The following is a 13,895-nucleotide window of genomic DNA, read 5'->3' as shown; positions in this document are numbered from 1 at the left end:
AACGGCCTTTGGGCGATATATAGAGAATATGGGAAGGAGAAGAGAGAATGCTAGCCACAGTCACTTGTGTTACCTTCCTCTGAGTTTCTACTGTCTGAATCCTCCTGTACTGAATAGAGAGGTCTTTTTCACAGTCTTACAAAAGTAGAGCTGCAAAAGATATCTGAATGTACCATAAACTACCATAAACGTCTATTAAACCACTCAAATTTCGCCCTGTGGTCTTTGGGTCTAAAAGTGTAATGAAAGCCTTTGACAAACGCCTAGTCAATAACATCCTTGGGCTAACACCACTGCCTATTACTGAGACAGGACAGAAATCAATTGGAGGACATTAAAAATGCATTTTTTTGAAAGCAAATAATTTGCTCTGCAGTAGCTTTGAAAGTATCTGGCATGTGCAACCTGTACTTCAAATAAACCTGTGCACTGTTAAAGACACTGATAACGGGAGGTGTGGAGGCAAGTGTGCCCAAACCACCCTCAGAGAATGAAAGGCAGAGAAGCTACAGGGGAGTATATAAGTAGGAGCTGACAAAGAATTAAGGGCAAAGGAATTCACAGGAAAGAGAAAGGGAAGTACAGGCAGTCAGAGGCAGGAGGCTAATGGAAAAAACAGGGGCCTAGGGTAAACACCTAGGGAACGCTGCTTCTAATCTGTTCTTGTTTACAGGCATAAGACTTTCAATATTTATCTTAGGTATAACTGTCCCTGTAACTGGCAGTTAGCATTTTGGGGGGTTTTCTGTTTTTATTTGAGACAAATTTAAACTCAGCAGAACTGACAAATGGTACCTAGCAAAATCAGTGTCCCAGTGCACTAACTAAAATGCACATAATTCCTCACTTCAGACACTGCCTTATCAATGTGCTCATATGTTTGGGTAAAAGGAAAAAAATATTTTTCAATAGAACTTGAAAGGCCAAGTTCTGGAGTTCAGCTTAGCTTGAGTGTTAGTAAACACTCAAGACTTTCAAAAAGGTGTTCAGTATATCTTAAGAGATACTCTTTAAAAATAAGCCAAAAAAGTCACTTTGAATCAGTAAATCCTTTGAAAGTCTGGCCCCTCACTTCACTTATGTGTCATCTCCTAACTGACCTATCCAAAATAATACTTTTTTTTTGGTTAACAAAAAAAAACAACGAAAATGCAACCAAAAAACAACAAAAAAACCAAACCCCCCAAAACCATGAAAGTAAGAGATGACAGTCCAGAGCAATCTTAGCTCATCAAGCACAATCTTGGAAACACCTGCGTGAACTTATATTTAGTCCCTAACATATTGAGCTAAAAAAATATTTAAGCCACAGTACTGTTACAGTCAACGCTGTATTAAAGGAGGAGGAGAGAATTACCTATCGCTGCACAAGTAGAAATGAAACCTTGTAATCCTATGTTTGCGTTCATTATTACTGACATACAAAAGAAACCATTTTATATTAATTTATCTCCAACTCATTGTCAGCCTCATGATTAAGAAGACTAACCAGTTTTAAATTTTATATATAAATATATATAAAAAGAACATACAGAACTTAAAAAAATAGAAGACATAAGTTTCCTCAGAGAAGATCAATTAAAGGCAGACGCATTTCAGATACTGTTTCAAGCTGGCAGCATTTTATAGGGTAAATTTTTCTATAGATGATAAATATAAATATCTATAGATGATAAATATAGATGGTAAATTTTTCTAATAGATGTTTCTATTTTCACTGTCAAATAGAAAGACAGGAAATTGTTGCAGGACGCCTCTTTATCACTACCTTCTAACAAATCTCTCTTTGTCTCAAAGAAACTGCATCCAGCTGGTGACTAAAAGCTGGAATTACCATTTATTCACTACCAATTTATCCTTCAGCTTCACTCACCAGAAATGGCATCAAACCTGCTGTTTTCTTTGGTAGGCACCTGCATTCCTGTTAAGGTACCAAAGCCAAGCAGTTTTGCTTCAGCCCTTGAGTTTTGCAATACTGAAGGGGCCCTCTGGGAAAACAAGTGTTTAACTACATGAGAGGGCACCTCCCTATTGAATAGCTATTTACTTTGGGTTGAAGAAGAGAAAAAATTTCAATAGAAGTCAAACATCCCATCTAATCACATGACATGGGTGCATACCAGAATGTTGGTTATTGCCTACCTGGAGACACTTCTCAGATACTTTCCTTTACGAAAAGAAAAAGAGCAGAAGCAAACCAGTTTATAAATATTTGACAATTTTTGACTAATTGGTGTTGATTACAGTTATAAAAGGCTAGAAAATTTGTAAAGCAACACTCTTGAGATATAAGAATTTGGATTCATTCAGCCCTACCCTATTTGGCTTGAATTAAAAACATCCTTTTGTTTCCAAAGTTGTTTCTTTTCTAATTATCAAATACTGTTAAGCAAGCAAACCCACTTTGCTCGGAAACAAATGGCAAGGTTCTATTGACAAAGATAGTTGAGTTCCTGCCTTGTAAAGAGTTGCTGAAAGTCCTTCTCCTGTCATTTTAAGCAATTTCTAACATGTGCACATGTTCTTTTCTTTCCACAGATTGTAGAGCTGGCAGACAAAAGAGTGCAGAGGGATTTAGTGGTTGTTAAAATAAGTGAAATGTCTTAAAACGGAACACTGAACAAGAACCAGGTGCATTTCTGTTGCCAATCCACTGAATTCAGTCAAACTAAAACAATTACTATTTTGGCTAACTATAACCTTTGATGCTTACCAGTTTTCTTTATTAAACCAAACCAAAACAAAAAATTCCCATATCTCGTCTAACTGAATGCTGCACACACAAAAAGCAGTATAGCACCCCAGTCTCACACATCCCACAGTCGTCATCTTAAGACAGAGTTGTTCCTTCATGGTAGATTCATTCTCTCTCTCGAATAATCTTAGCGTGCTATCAGGATACTTAGAGTAAACCTGAGATAAAGCAGTCATAGACAGTGCAAAAGGAACAGCAGCAGTCATCTTTACTTCCAATTATTCACCTTCTCTATCAAAACGAGTTTCTGCTCTTTGGCAATACATTTGATTTTTATTTTTATATCTCTGATTTTATTTTCAGAACACCTCAGAGCCCAGGCTTGTAGCAGGATCCGCCAGTGGGTTCCACACAAACTGATGGTTCCTATCCGAAAGGAGACTTGCATTTTCAGCAGGAGGGAAGTGTTTCTTTTCACGATAGTATCTCTTACTCACTAAAAACAAAACCAACTCAGCAAAAGACAAGTCAAACCTTTCCCATTTACCTCTTCCCTCTGGTCTGGTTTTTTTCAAAACTAGTTGTCATTTGGTATTTGAGAGAGAGAAAAAAATACTAGTAAGTGAAAAGCATACGAAAAGCTTTTCAGGGAGTGGGAAGGTAGAAGAGATTACTTGTTTCTTTCAACCTTCTGTTCCCATAGAAAATACTTCATCCTCATTTATCACTACTCCCCCTCTCCCTGCCCCAAATGCCATAATTACTAGTTTTTAATGATAACAATAGCTACTAAGCCCATCAGTTCACTTCAGATGACACCCAAAATATTATCATGAACAATCCCAATCTCCAAATCAGTCTAAATATAAAGGAGACGCACATGACCTTAGCGATCAAAACGAAGACAGACAGTGAAGTGTGGCTGAAAGTATGTGAGCTACAATATCCAAGTTATAAACTGAAAAACATGATTATCAAGAGGAACTGGGACACATTTAAATCTCCTGACATAACAGAAGATACTACTCATTTGTGGCCACAGGTGGTATACCTTTGTGGTCAACTTGCTATTTTGCAGCAAATAAGCAACCTTTTGTAAATCTGTACACATCTATTGTATGGTAAGTGATGCCTTAAGGCAAAAAAAACAAAAACAAAAACAAAGAGTACTCAGCGAGATCAAAAGTAATTTCTATTCCTTCCTGCCCACAAAACACACAAGCCTTGATGAGTACCATGACTTTAAAACCACAAGAAAACCAATGGCAACTATCTCAGACTTCTACATGGCAGTAGGAAGACCTTCTGATTCTTGTGGTTCCAAATCCTACGTTTGACTGCGTACTTTTAAATCAGTGTAACAGAAGTCTCTGTGCTAATGTACTGCTGGAGGAGGAGGAGGTGTGATACAAACTTAGAAACTTAATAAAATCTTCAGTCTATTATGGAGGACCATTAGTGCGGAGAGATAAGAGACACATCCCAAAGGATCTGAAGAGAAACAGTATGTATGAGAAGAAATTAAAATAATTTATTGCTTTCCATTGTCAAAATTCAAATACTGTTAAGAATGAGGGATGAGGAACTAAATCCAGAAAGCAAACTATCCAAAGCCTGGCTATATTCAACACAAATGTACACAGCTTTATTACCATCAAAGGGTTCAAGATCATTTAAAAGGCAATTGCTTCTGTCTGCAATACTGTATCATGCCAACAAACCAAGATACTTTGGGTACATTTTCCTTTTATCATGTCCTTTCATCTTTTGTTCTTTTGGTAACGAGGCCAAATAGGCGTAGGATTTCAAAAGAGACATAACTGCTTTCTTGTTCACTTCTGATTTTCCATTTTAACACATCAGCTTGGAAATAGACATTCCACACACATAACTACAAAGCAAATCCTGTTCATTTCACAAAGCTCTGCTGTAGCCTTCCTGGCCACCTTGATCTGGAATTTCATAGGCACACATTTTTTAAATGAACAAAAAGGTATATAACTGTAATACAGGAATCATCTGTCACACTCACATCTCATATTATTCCTATTGAAATTTCTGTGGGAAAACAGGTACAAGTAAAACCATGAAGACCATTTCCTACATAAGTCTAGGAGTTTAACTTAACATGGAGTAGGTCTGAAACAGGCACTCTGTATGAGACTTCCCTACACGTTAAACATACCACCACTGTTATGCAGACTTTCAAACAGACCACCTCTTGTACCTTAATCTCTTCTGAGGTACAGAAAAGATTGTCTCTCTGCCTTCAGGATTGTAGCTAAAGGCTTAAGATTCTAATGTTTTTGACTTTGCTAACTTTCTGGATGTGAAATCAGCATCTCCTCTTAGTGGTCCCTCACCTGTGGTGAAAACTAGGCCTCAATACATATTTTTAATGCAAAATCATGATATTGAACCACTGTAACAAACCATAAGAGAAGTTTGTCCTGGTGTTTACAAATACTGCATAAAAGAAGACTGAAGCAAACTATGTTTACCTCAAGCAGCAGACTAAGCTTACCTTTGCATTGAGTACAGATCTCATCCTTAAGAGAAAAATCTAGCTGTCCCCTGTGTATGTGCTTTAGCCCCTCATGATCTTTTGCCCAGCCTACGCAGAGACAAATGCTCTGCCTGCAATTTGGTTCTTGAGCATCATAGGATAACACCCTGACAATGTTTGCTTGAGAAGAGTATCTGGATACATCTCATATTCTTATGGTATATTCTCTAGCTTCAACTCTAGTGATTTCTCTGCAGATGCACAATAAACTTCTCAATATCTATGCTAACACATCATATTTATGTTGTATCTCAGGTAATTAAAAATACATCATGCACACAACTTACACATAAAAGCCTATTAAGTGGCACGCATGACTTCTGAACATCAAGAAAACAAGCTAATTGTACTTGTGAATGGTCTGTGATCAAGTCTTCTACAAGACATGGGCAGCATATAGTTCTGTATCTTCCAACAGTGTGCTGCCACAACATTTATCTCTGCTTTCAGTTTCCCATACTGATATAGTTACCTACAATGCAGTGCATGAGGATGGGAAGGTCAAATCCATCTATCCAATCAATCTTAGCAATTAAAAAATACTTTACATCAATGTATTGCTTGCTGAGGGCTATGTATAAATAAAGGAGGGGGGCAAAGAAGGAAGCAAATGATATGGAAACATCCTGGATAGAAATTGAGACATCTTCTTCAGCCAAGATTCAGTCTCTCTGACATTACTCCTTCTAAAAGACACTGCACAGTCTTATCCAACTATAAAACCTCTGATGACTCCCTACAGAGTGCTCTATCTGCCCCATGTAACGGTGCCAAATGACTGTTCTCTTCCTACCCTCTATTTTCCCCTAGTTTTCTGCAGATTAGAGTCTGCTGTGGATTAGGAAATACTCCTGTACAAGAGTGATGCAGTGGAAAAAAGTCAAGCTCCCAGTATGCCCTGGTCCCTAAAACCCTCTCTGATGTAGTCATTAGATGGTCAATGCTGAATTCAGATTATAAAAAGCAACAGAAACCAAGCCTAGAGAGCAGCTATTATCTAGTATCCTAGCTCTACCTCTCTCTTATTTCATAACAGGAGAGTTGTAAACATAAGAACTTTGGCATCCATTCAATACCTTCTCTCATGTTTTTACTTGCAACTATGTCAGGCTTGCATGTACACTGAAGTGTGCAGACACAGGTGTGACATTCTGAGTCCTTACAGGAAAACTATATCCATTAATAGCACAATATTCGCTCAAGCAAAGCATCAGGAAAGCATCCGCACTGGAGTCATAATCTGAAGGCAGCTACTGGAGGCTTTCATCTCCTGCATATATCAGCAGATTACAGAAGAAAAATCTAAGAAATAAAAGGGCAATTCAGAAACAGGTAAATTTATGAGGGCAAATATGCAAATATGCACATCCTTCGCTGTTTGTTTATCCGTAACTTTACAGCGTAGTGCACCTCCTGCAACACTCCAGATAACATAGTAAGTCCTGAAGGCTACAAACTCACCACATCATTTGTTGTTCTTCAAATTCTACATTAGGATTCCAACTAGAAGCTTTAGAACAACAACAACAAAAAAATTTAAGCAAATTTACAAATAATAAAGTAACTCGTATCCATCAGTTGTGTCTCAGTCCAATTCAGTGCATTAACAAGAATCTCTCTCAAACCACTACTACAGCTTTCTTTCCATTAGAACCACTAAAGCTAAATAGGGAAGGGTAGACAGCTACTCACACCAGTGAAGTGGCGTTAGGTTCGAGCAAATGGGCTCTCTTTCCTCCCTTTCAAATGCTCTGTCACAGTTGCAAAAGGTTTTGCCTTGGTCTCATGTGACCAAATTACTCACCTTCCCCATCAGGGCTCATATTTTCATAGGAATCCCAGCGTATTAGTGGGTCTGAGGTATTGTAATCAACTATCACTCCATGGTCATTCTGAAGGTGTTCACATCCTAAAAAATAAACATCTGTTTGAGACCAAAAATTATCATAGCCACATTTGTAATGATATACACGCAGATATATATGTGGCCTTCTGACAGAAGTTTGCTCCCCAAACTGCCTATTCCCCATATTCTGAAATGTAAGAAGCAGCAATAGGGGAAGAAAGGTTATTTAAATCAGCTAAAAAAAGCTTAATTTATGTTTCATTACAGAAGGTACAAGCAGAGAATTTTATCTTGAGCTTCTTGATTATGCTGTAGCTCTGATAACTTGGATCAGCGCCTAAACACAAGTAAAACAGATGATCCACCCAGCCCTACAGGCAGGCACAATAAAACAAATAGCTTTTCAGAATGAAACCACAAGTATCTATAAAGAGATGGTACTAAAGGAATGATAAAATAAGACTTTGTTACAGATTATCATTCTGATACCAGAGCAACTTATCACTAAAGATGAATAGGGAGAGCTGAAAACACTCCGTGTCCCTCCCAGCTCCCCCCCAGGGTGCCAACTATGCTGTTTCATCCATTCTCCAGCTTCCTGGCAGAACCTGAGATTGGGCGGCTTGCCTTCAATGTGTTTTGCTGCGCTTAAGTATACTCTGTCAAACGTACCTGCAATTTTCAGCAATGACCCCCATTTTTGTGCCCTGAATGAGGCATAAAATAATATTCAGCTTTTAAATGTATACCATGAGGAATTTAGGTGTGGTCCAGTGATTCAAAAGCAAAGCGCAGGCATCAAGAACTCATGACCTTGGACTTGACTTTGACAATGATACAAATCAAATCGGCTTTCTGCCTTTGCTCCTCTATCTAGATTAGGGAACAAAGCAATCCTCAGTTATCAACTCTTTGGCTGTGTCTGGAGAAGCAAGTCCTACTGTAAATTGTTCTAAAGCAGCAGTGTTATGCACATGCTGTAACTTTCAAAACAAGGCTAGTTAAAGTTAGAAAGACAAGAATGCTATGGTCCTGTACCCTTACACGCAGGCAGAAAAAAGCCATCTGTAGAGAGTTTCTGTGATGACGTTTGTCACAAAGTAGATTTATGAAGTTTGTTACCTAAATATTTAGGTGTCTCATCTTCTTGGCAAGTGCATTCTTTCTTAAAAACTGTATCACAGTCCGTTATTTTCTAGAATACCATGTCCAGTTTCGAGCTACACAATACAAGCAAGCTATGAATAAAGTGACTCAAGTTCAGAGGAGGGCGACCAGGGTGGCCAGGACTGAAGGACTTGCCCTGTGAAGAAAGGCTGAGGGACCAGGGCTTCTTCAGTCTGGAGATGAGATGGTCTTGGGAGGACCTGACAGCAGCCCCCCAAAGGCCGTGGAGGAGACAGAGCCAAGTGGAAGCAAGGCGGAAGGACAACAAGGAACAGGCATAAACTGAATCTAGAGAAGTTTAGAGTCAATATAAGGAAAAAATAAATCCACTATGAGGAGAGTCGGACATTGGAACAGTCCACCCATTGAGGCTGTGAAGTCTCCATCCTTGAAAGTTTTCAAGATTTGACTGGACAAAGCTCTGGGCAACCTGGCCCGATCTCACAGATGATCCTGCTTTCAGCAGGAGGATGGACTAGCGATACCCTGCAGTTACTCTATGATTCTGTAATATTTTCAGCTGTGGAAAAGTCATTTTGCAGGAATTGTAAATAAGTATTTCAAGGTGAACTCTTCTTCCTAGCCAGTTAATCCCTTAGATAGCAATTGAATACAAATTTCCAACTACTTAGAACGTTACTTTCCAACAACTTGGAGTGCGCTAAAAACCACACCTCTGACTTGCCATCTAAGGAAGGGAGACTTGAAAAAATTTTGATTCTTTTTCAGACACATCAACTGACCTCTCTTCAAGCATTTACTATCCAGAAATGTTTAGAACAAGCTGGACAAATTTATTTATAAAACTGTTTTTCTTATATGACTTTCCAACAGGCTGAGATCTTTGTGTTCAGCTGGACAGAATCCAACTTCTTACTGGCTGCTACTACAAGTTTCTAAGTGATCAAACTGGTGGAAAAAAAAATAGAAAAGGAAAAAATGCAATTCACAGGACACTGAATGGGAATATGTATGAGACAGACAGTTAAGAATATTTGGGTTTCATTCAGTCTCAGGCAGAATCCATACTTTTTGGGACACCACAGAATGAGTAAGAACACATCCATGAACAGAATTAAACTCCAATATAAAGCATGATCTTAAGTTCTTATTGCAGGTCATAATTATCTATGATCTTAGACATATTACAGTAGAATTCTGGAGGCATACAGGATATATCCTACAGGCCAACTTCAGAGCAGATGCAAAACTATAGCTGTATCTCTTTATGCTAAACTGAAGACAGTCCAAACTTTACCACTGCAAACATAATCAGTTATGACAACATCCAAAAACGGTTATGGGATAGGCCACTGCTGTCACTTATGCTGGGCCAAGCTACCTATACTATGCATGTTTTACACAGATATGCAAATGTTTTCTACTAGTCATCAGCAACTGTTCTGGTACAGTTTTAAAACAAAATCTGATCATTCCTATGCTGATGTAAATGCAGAGTCTTCATTCAATTTTTCAAATTTAAACTAGTAACTATATTACATACTTTAGCAGTAAAGTTGAATTTCCAATCTTCTACAAGAGGAATAAGAGAGGGAAAAAAGGATTTTTTTTTTAAATATATATTTTAATTTTTTTTTTTCCTTCAAACTAAGCACATATTTTCTTCCGTATACTCACCTTGAATTTTCTCTGGAGTTCCTGAAAACACTAATTCCACTTTGCCGTAATCAGGGAAACGGTCATCTGAAAACAAAGGATAGTATTTCAACAAGCTATCTCCCAGGAAAGCAGTTCCAAGGCACTCAGAAATCAGGATTCTCTATAGCTATTAATACACGTACCCTCGTCACTCTTCCCTTCTCACTTGCAGTTTAGTGATTTGCTTCTAAAAGAGTAACATTCTGTGCCCCACACATCCTCCAGAAAAGACCACATAAGTGTCAGTTGGAGTTTTGTTTACTTCCAAAAACAGTCAAAAGCAGAAGAGATGTACAGTTCCCAGACCTCTCTCTAGACAGACATGGCTGGCTTTGGCTTTTAAAGGAAAACACACCCAGAAGCAAACTAAAATTGTTCTCTATATTGGCTAAACTGCAACACTTGACCACAAAACTTTTGTGTAGCCGTATGTTGCAGGAAAATATGGTTGGTTTTAGTTTGCTAGTAACATAGGGTGATGAAGTTACAATCCTGCATACAAACATAAAAATAAAACCAAAGTAATAATCTGGAAAATACAAAGGCTAGCACAACACATTTTCAAATGTGTTTCAAAACTTTGCCTCCATTTTTGGATATTCCGAAGCATATTAAAAGATCTCCATACTCAAGCAGACTAGGTCAGAAACACAGTATCAGACTTTGTGACTGTTTTCATTGGCCAAAAAAGGTATCGGCTTAGCTCATCTTCTTTCCTGTAATGGTGACTAACAGAGTCACCATTTTAAACAAACATCTGTTGTTTTTACAAATGTGAGAGGAGACAATAAGGACTATGTAGAAGTATCTGAATTATTTTGACAAGTTAACTCACTTGAAGAGCTTTTCTTCTCAGTAGGGGTTTACCTGTATTACATGCTACGAGTTAACTAACACAAAGCAGTATCCCTTTCCCTAAAAACAGAGATGGAAAAAACCCCAAGAATCCTTTTAAAAACAGGTCTTGAAGATGATCATCACATGCACAGGCACACACATGCACCCCCACACACATACGCATCCAACCAACCTCAGAAGGCAAGTACCTTTGTTGGCATTATCCAAATCTTCTTTGCCAAACACCAGACCATGTCCTTGAATAGCTCCAGTGTGAAACTGAAGGCGAAAAACCACATCACGAGTAGCTGACCGGTATTTTTTGTGATAACACTTCAGCTAGAAGGAGAGAGACAGAAACATGTCAGGAAGTAATTTCTTACAAATCTGAAGAAACGTGTGTGTATGCAGTAGTTGCTAAGTAAAGCAGCCACAGCACAATTTACTGCAGACACCTCTGATGTTGTAACATGCAGGGTATGTGTTATTCAATCCTTTAAAATTATACAGGCCAGAGGCAAGATATTTCTGGATGTGTAAAAATAATAATAATTATTTTCATCACTATCAGTCACCAATCAGTAGATTATGATTCAGAATCACAACATTTGTCAGTACAATGTTGGAATGCTGACTTGTATCCATAGTTCTTCACACTACCAAATTAACACAAAACTGAATTATAGCACACCCATTTCAAAATAACTGAAGAATATGCAGTTTTTAGAAACAAGCCTGCAAGCTGATTACATCCATTTTAGGACTTTTTAAAAACCTAGGCTAGTGTTGATTGGATCTTGTTTTATGTTACTGTGGGAAGTTGGTAGTAGTTTTGACACCTTGGCTAGAATAACACAGAACTCTGTAAAAATAACACCTAGTATGAATTTATTTCAGCAGGTGAACACAATACACCTACTCTCTAACACCACTTTCCCTTAGACTAGACCTATGGATACTTTACCTACTAATTCTCCGAGTCAACTGTAATACAAAGCCACTCAGCATTCTTACAGGAATACATAAAAATTTTGGTAACCTTAGTCACAGGACTGAAAATTTTATTCTATTATCCTGATGATATCAGGATTTTATGATAAAGCAGATGTTACTGAAATGCATTAAAAAGACAACAAAAATCACCTTTTTTAAGGCAGACTGAGAAAAGCATTCTAGACAGAAAATACTGAATAACTGAAGAGCAAACATTTATTCAAACTGAAGTAATACAAGAAAGAGGAAGGGCTTTAAGGAGGGATGCTTCTAAAAGCTGGGATTAAAACATAGTTATAAAATTCTTCTCACTACAGGATTTGAAAAATCTAACATAAGCTGCTGCTCTCTATCCTTCACTATAGTAACCTCGTGATGCCCTAAATTCCAGAAGTTAATCAGCGCTGACCATATACATGGCACACAGGACAACTTCTGAAATATTTCAGCCCATATACTAGAAATGTTTTTTTTTTCAGGTATTCTCTATGCAAACCATATATTCCTAACACTTCATGAATGCTGGGAGATTCTCTATGCAAGTAAGCATTATTTTATCTGAAAGTGAGGATTTGGGGTTGTGTGTTTGTTTGTTTTTTAAAAGAGAATCCCCTGGAGCACAGTGGTAATACCAGGTAAAATAGTATTTGCTTCCTATTTTAAACACCCACTAAAATTAACATAGTGTACAAACCCCTACCTGTTGAAGGGATCTATTTCCTTTTAGTCCAACACAACTACCAGCATCATTTCGCTAGAACCATGGCCATAAGTCAGCCCCTTAAATTACCGAAATATAAGGTAGGAGAAACAGTTACACTGCTTGATTCAAGAATAAACAAACACTCATTCTCCACTATGCTCAGCAACTTTATGTAAAGGCAAAACACCATCATCAAAGAATGAAAACTGCAAGTTTGCCCAGAAGTGAAAAATGGACAGAAAGGGGACTAAGAGAGCCCCTTGATGAGAGATATTAGAAAGAACTAACCTGCTTCAAAACATATAACTGGCCTGAAAGTAACTGTGATAATTCTATTTAATTATATTATGTGAGCAAAAAGAAGCTTGAAAAGACTTAAGAGCTTCTTCAAGGTTATATACATTCCTCCACAATTTTGTGTTAAAACATTAACTTCTTTAGCTGTTTAAACCATCACATTATTTTTACATGTAGATAATACATGAGAGTTTCTGAAGATGCAGAAGACTAAATACCTGAACAATACGTTTTATCCAACTTGTCAAGAGTTTTGGCTTCACACAGTGGCTGGATTTACTCAGAATCTACTGTCTTTTGCATAATCATGTTTATAAAAACACTGAATCTGGGTCAGTTCAGAGAACTACGTAGTTCCTGCTTCTTTCTACTTCCTAATTCAAAGTAACAGCCTTGTAATTTTAACTTAGCATATCCTAAACAACTTACTTATATAGAATTGTAATTGTTTATGAAAATATGGCCTCTCTTACAATCAGTAACAGTGTAAATCTATTCCCAGGATACTGAAAACAACTTTTAGTGCTCAGTATAATAATATATAATTATTAATAATTCTAATAAGCTGTCAATGAAGTCTAAGCTTAACTTTGAATTCTGACTCCACTACCTTCTGACGCCATATTCAAGAATTAATGCAAGCCACTGTAATATGCTGGGACATACCTATATGCATTTACAGATGTCAGCGCAGATTTTCAAAAGCTGTGGCTGTGCTGTTATCACCATATACTATTGACATTGCGCAAAGAAATTCTCTAAACCTAAGACAAGCAAGTCTCTCTCTCTCTCTTTTTTTTTTTCCTGAAACACTGATGTTTTTGTGTAGATATAGTAAAAAAAATAAATTGAAAACTGAAGTGAAGTCTTTGTTTAGGAAATACTACCACGGTGAATAAGATGCTGGCTTGCTCAGAAGAATTACCTCTGATAATAGCATGGGATTAATGCAGTTGATCTCTTTTAAAATAATACAAGCATTACTGAAAAGCTATGTGCTCATTATTAATTTTAAATACACATTTGAGAGATACTGAATTTGACTCGGACTGCTTTCGTTTGTGATCTAGTCCATTTTCTTAGGCACCAACAGTCCTCCGATAAGTAATAAATCTTCCTGAATTTGAAACTG

At 37.5% G+C, this 13,895-nt stretch overlaps 1 protein-coding gene across 9 annotated transcripts in view; it reads right to left on the bottom strand.

Moving 5' to 3' along the window:
- Positions 1–13,895, bottom strand: part of TNS3 (tensin 3) — a 236,062-nt gene that overhangs the window by 88,634 nt on the left and 133,533 nt on the right. For all 9 annotated transcript variants that reach the window (XM_087766109.1, XM_087766116.1, XM_087766131.1 and 6 more), the window contains 3 exons: positions 10,980–11,109; positions 9,913–9,978; positions 7,066–7,170 (listed from right to left, as the gene is read on the bottom strand). In XM_087766109.1, coding sequence (XP_087622235.1) covers positions 7,066–7,170; positions 9,913–9,978; positions 10,980–11,109 — 301 coding nt within the window. The remainder of the gene's footprint in view (positions 1–7,065; positions 7,171–9,912; positions 9,979–10,979; positions 11,110–13,895) is intronic.

The sequence above is a fragment of the Nipponia nippon genome, unplaced genomic scaffold (genome assembly GCF_047370975.1).
Source record: "Nipponia nippon isolate SJK-2023a ecotype South Korea unplaced genomic scaffold, ASM4737097v1 scaffold_1, whole genome shotgun sequence".
Lineage (NCBI taxonomy): Eukaryota > Metazoa > Chordata > Aves > Pelecaniformes > Threskiornithidae > Nipponia > Nipponia nippon.
Note: the sequence above shows the minus strand (reverse complement) of the source record. Positions and strands in the feature narration are given on the sequence as shown.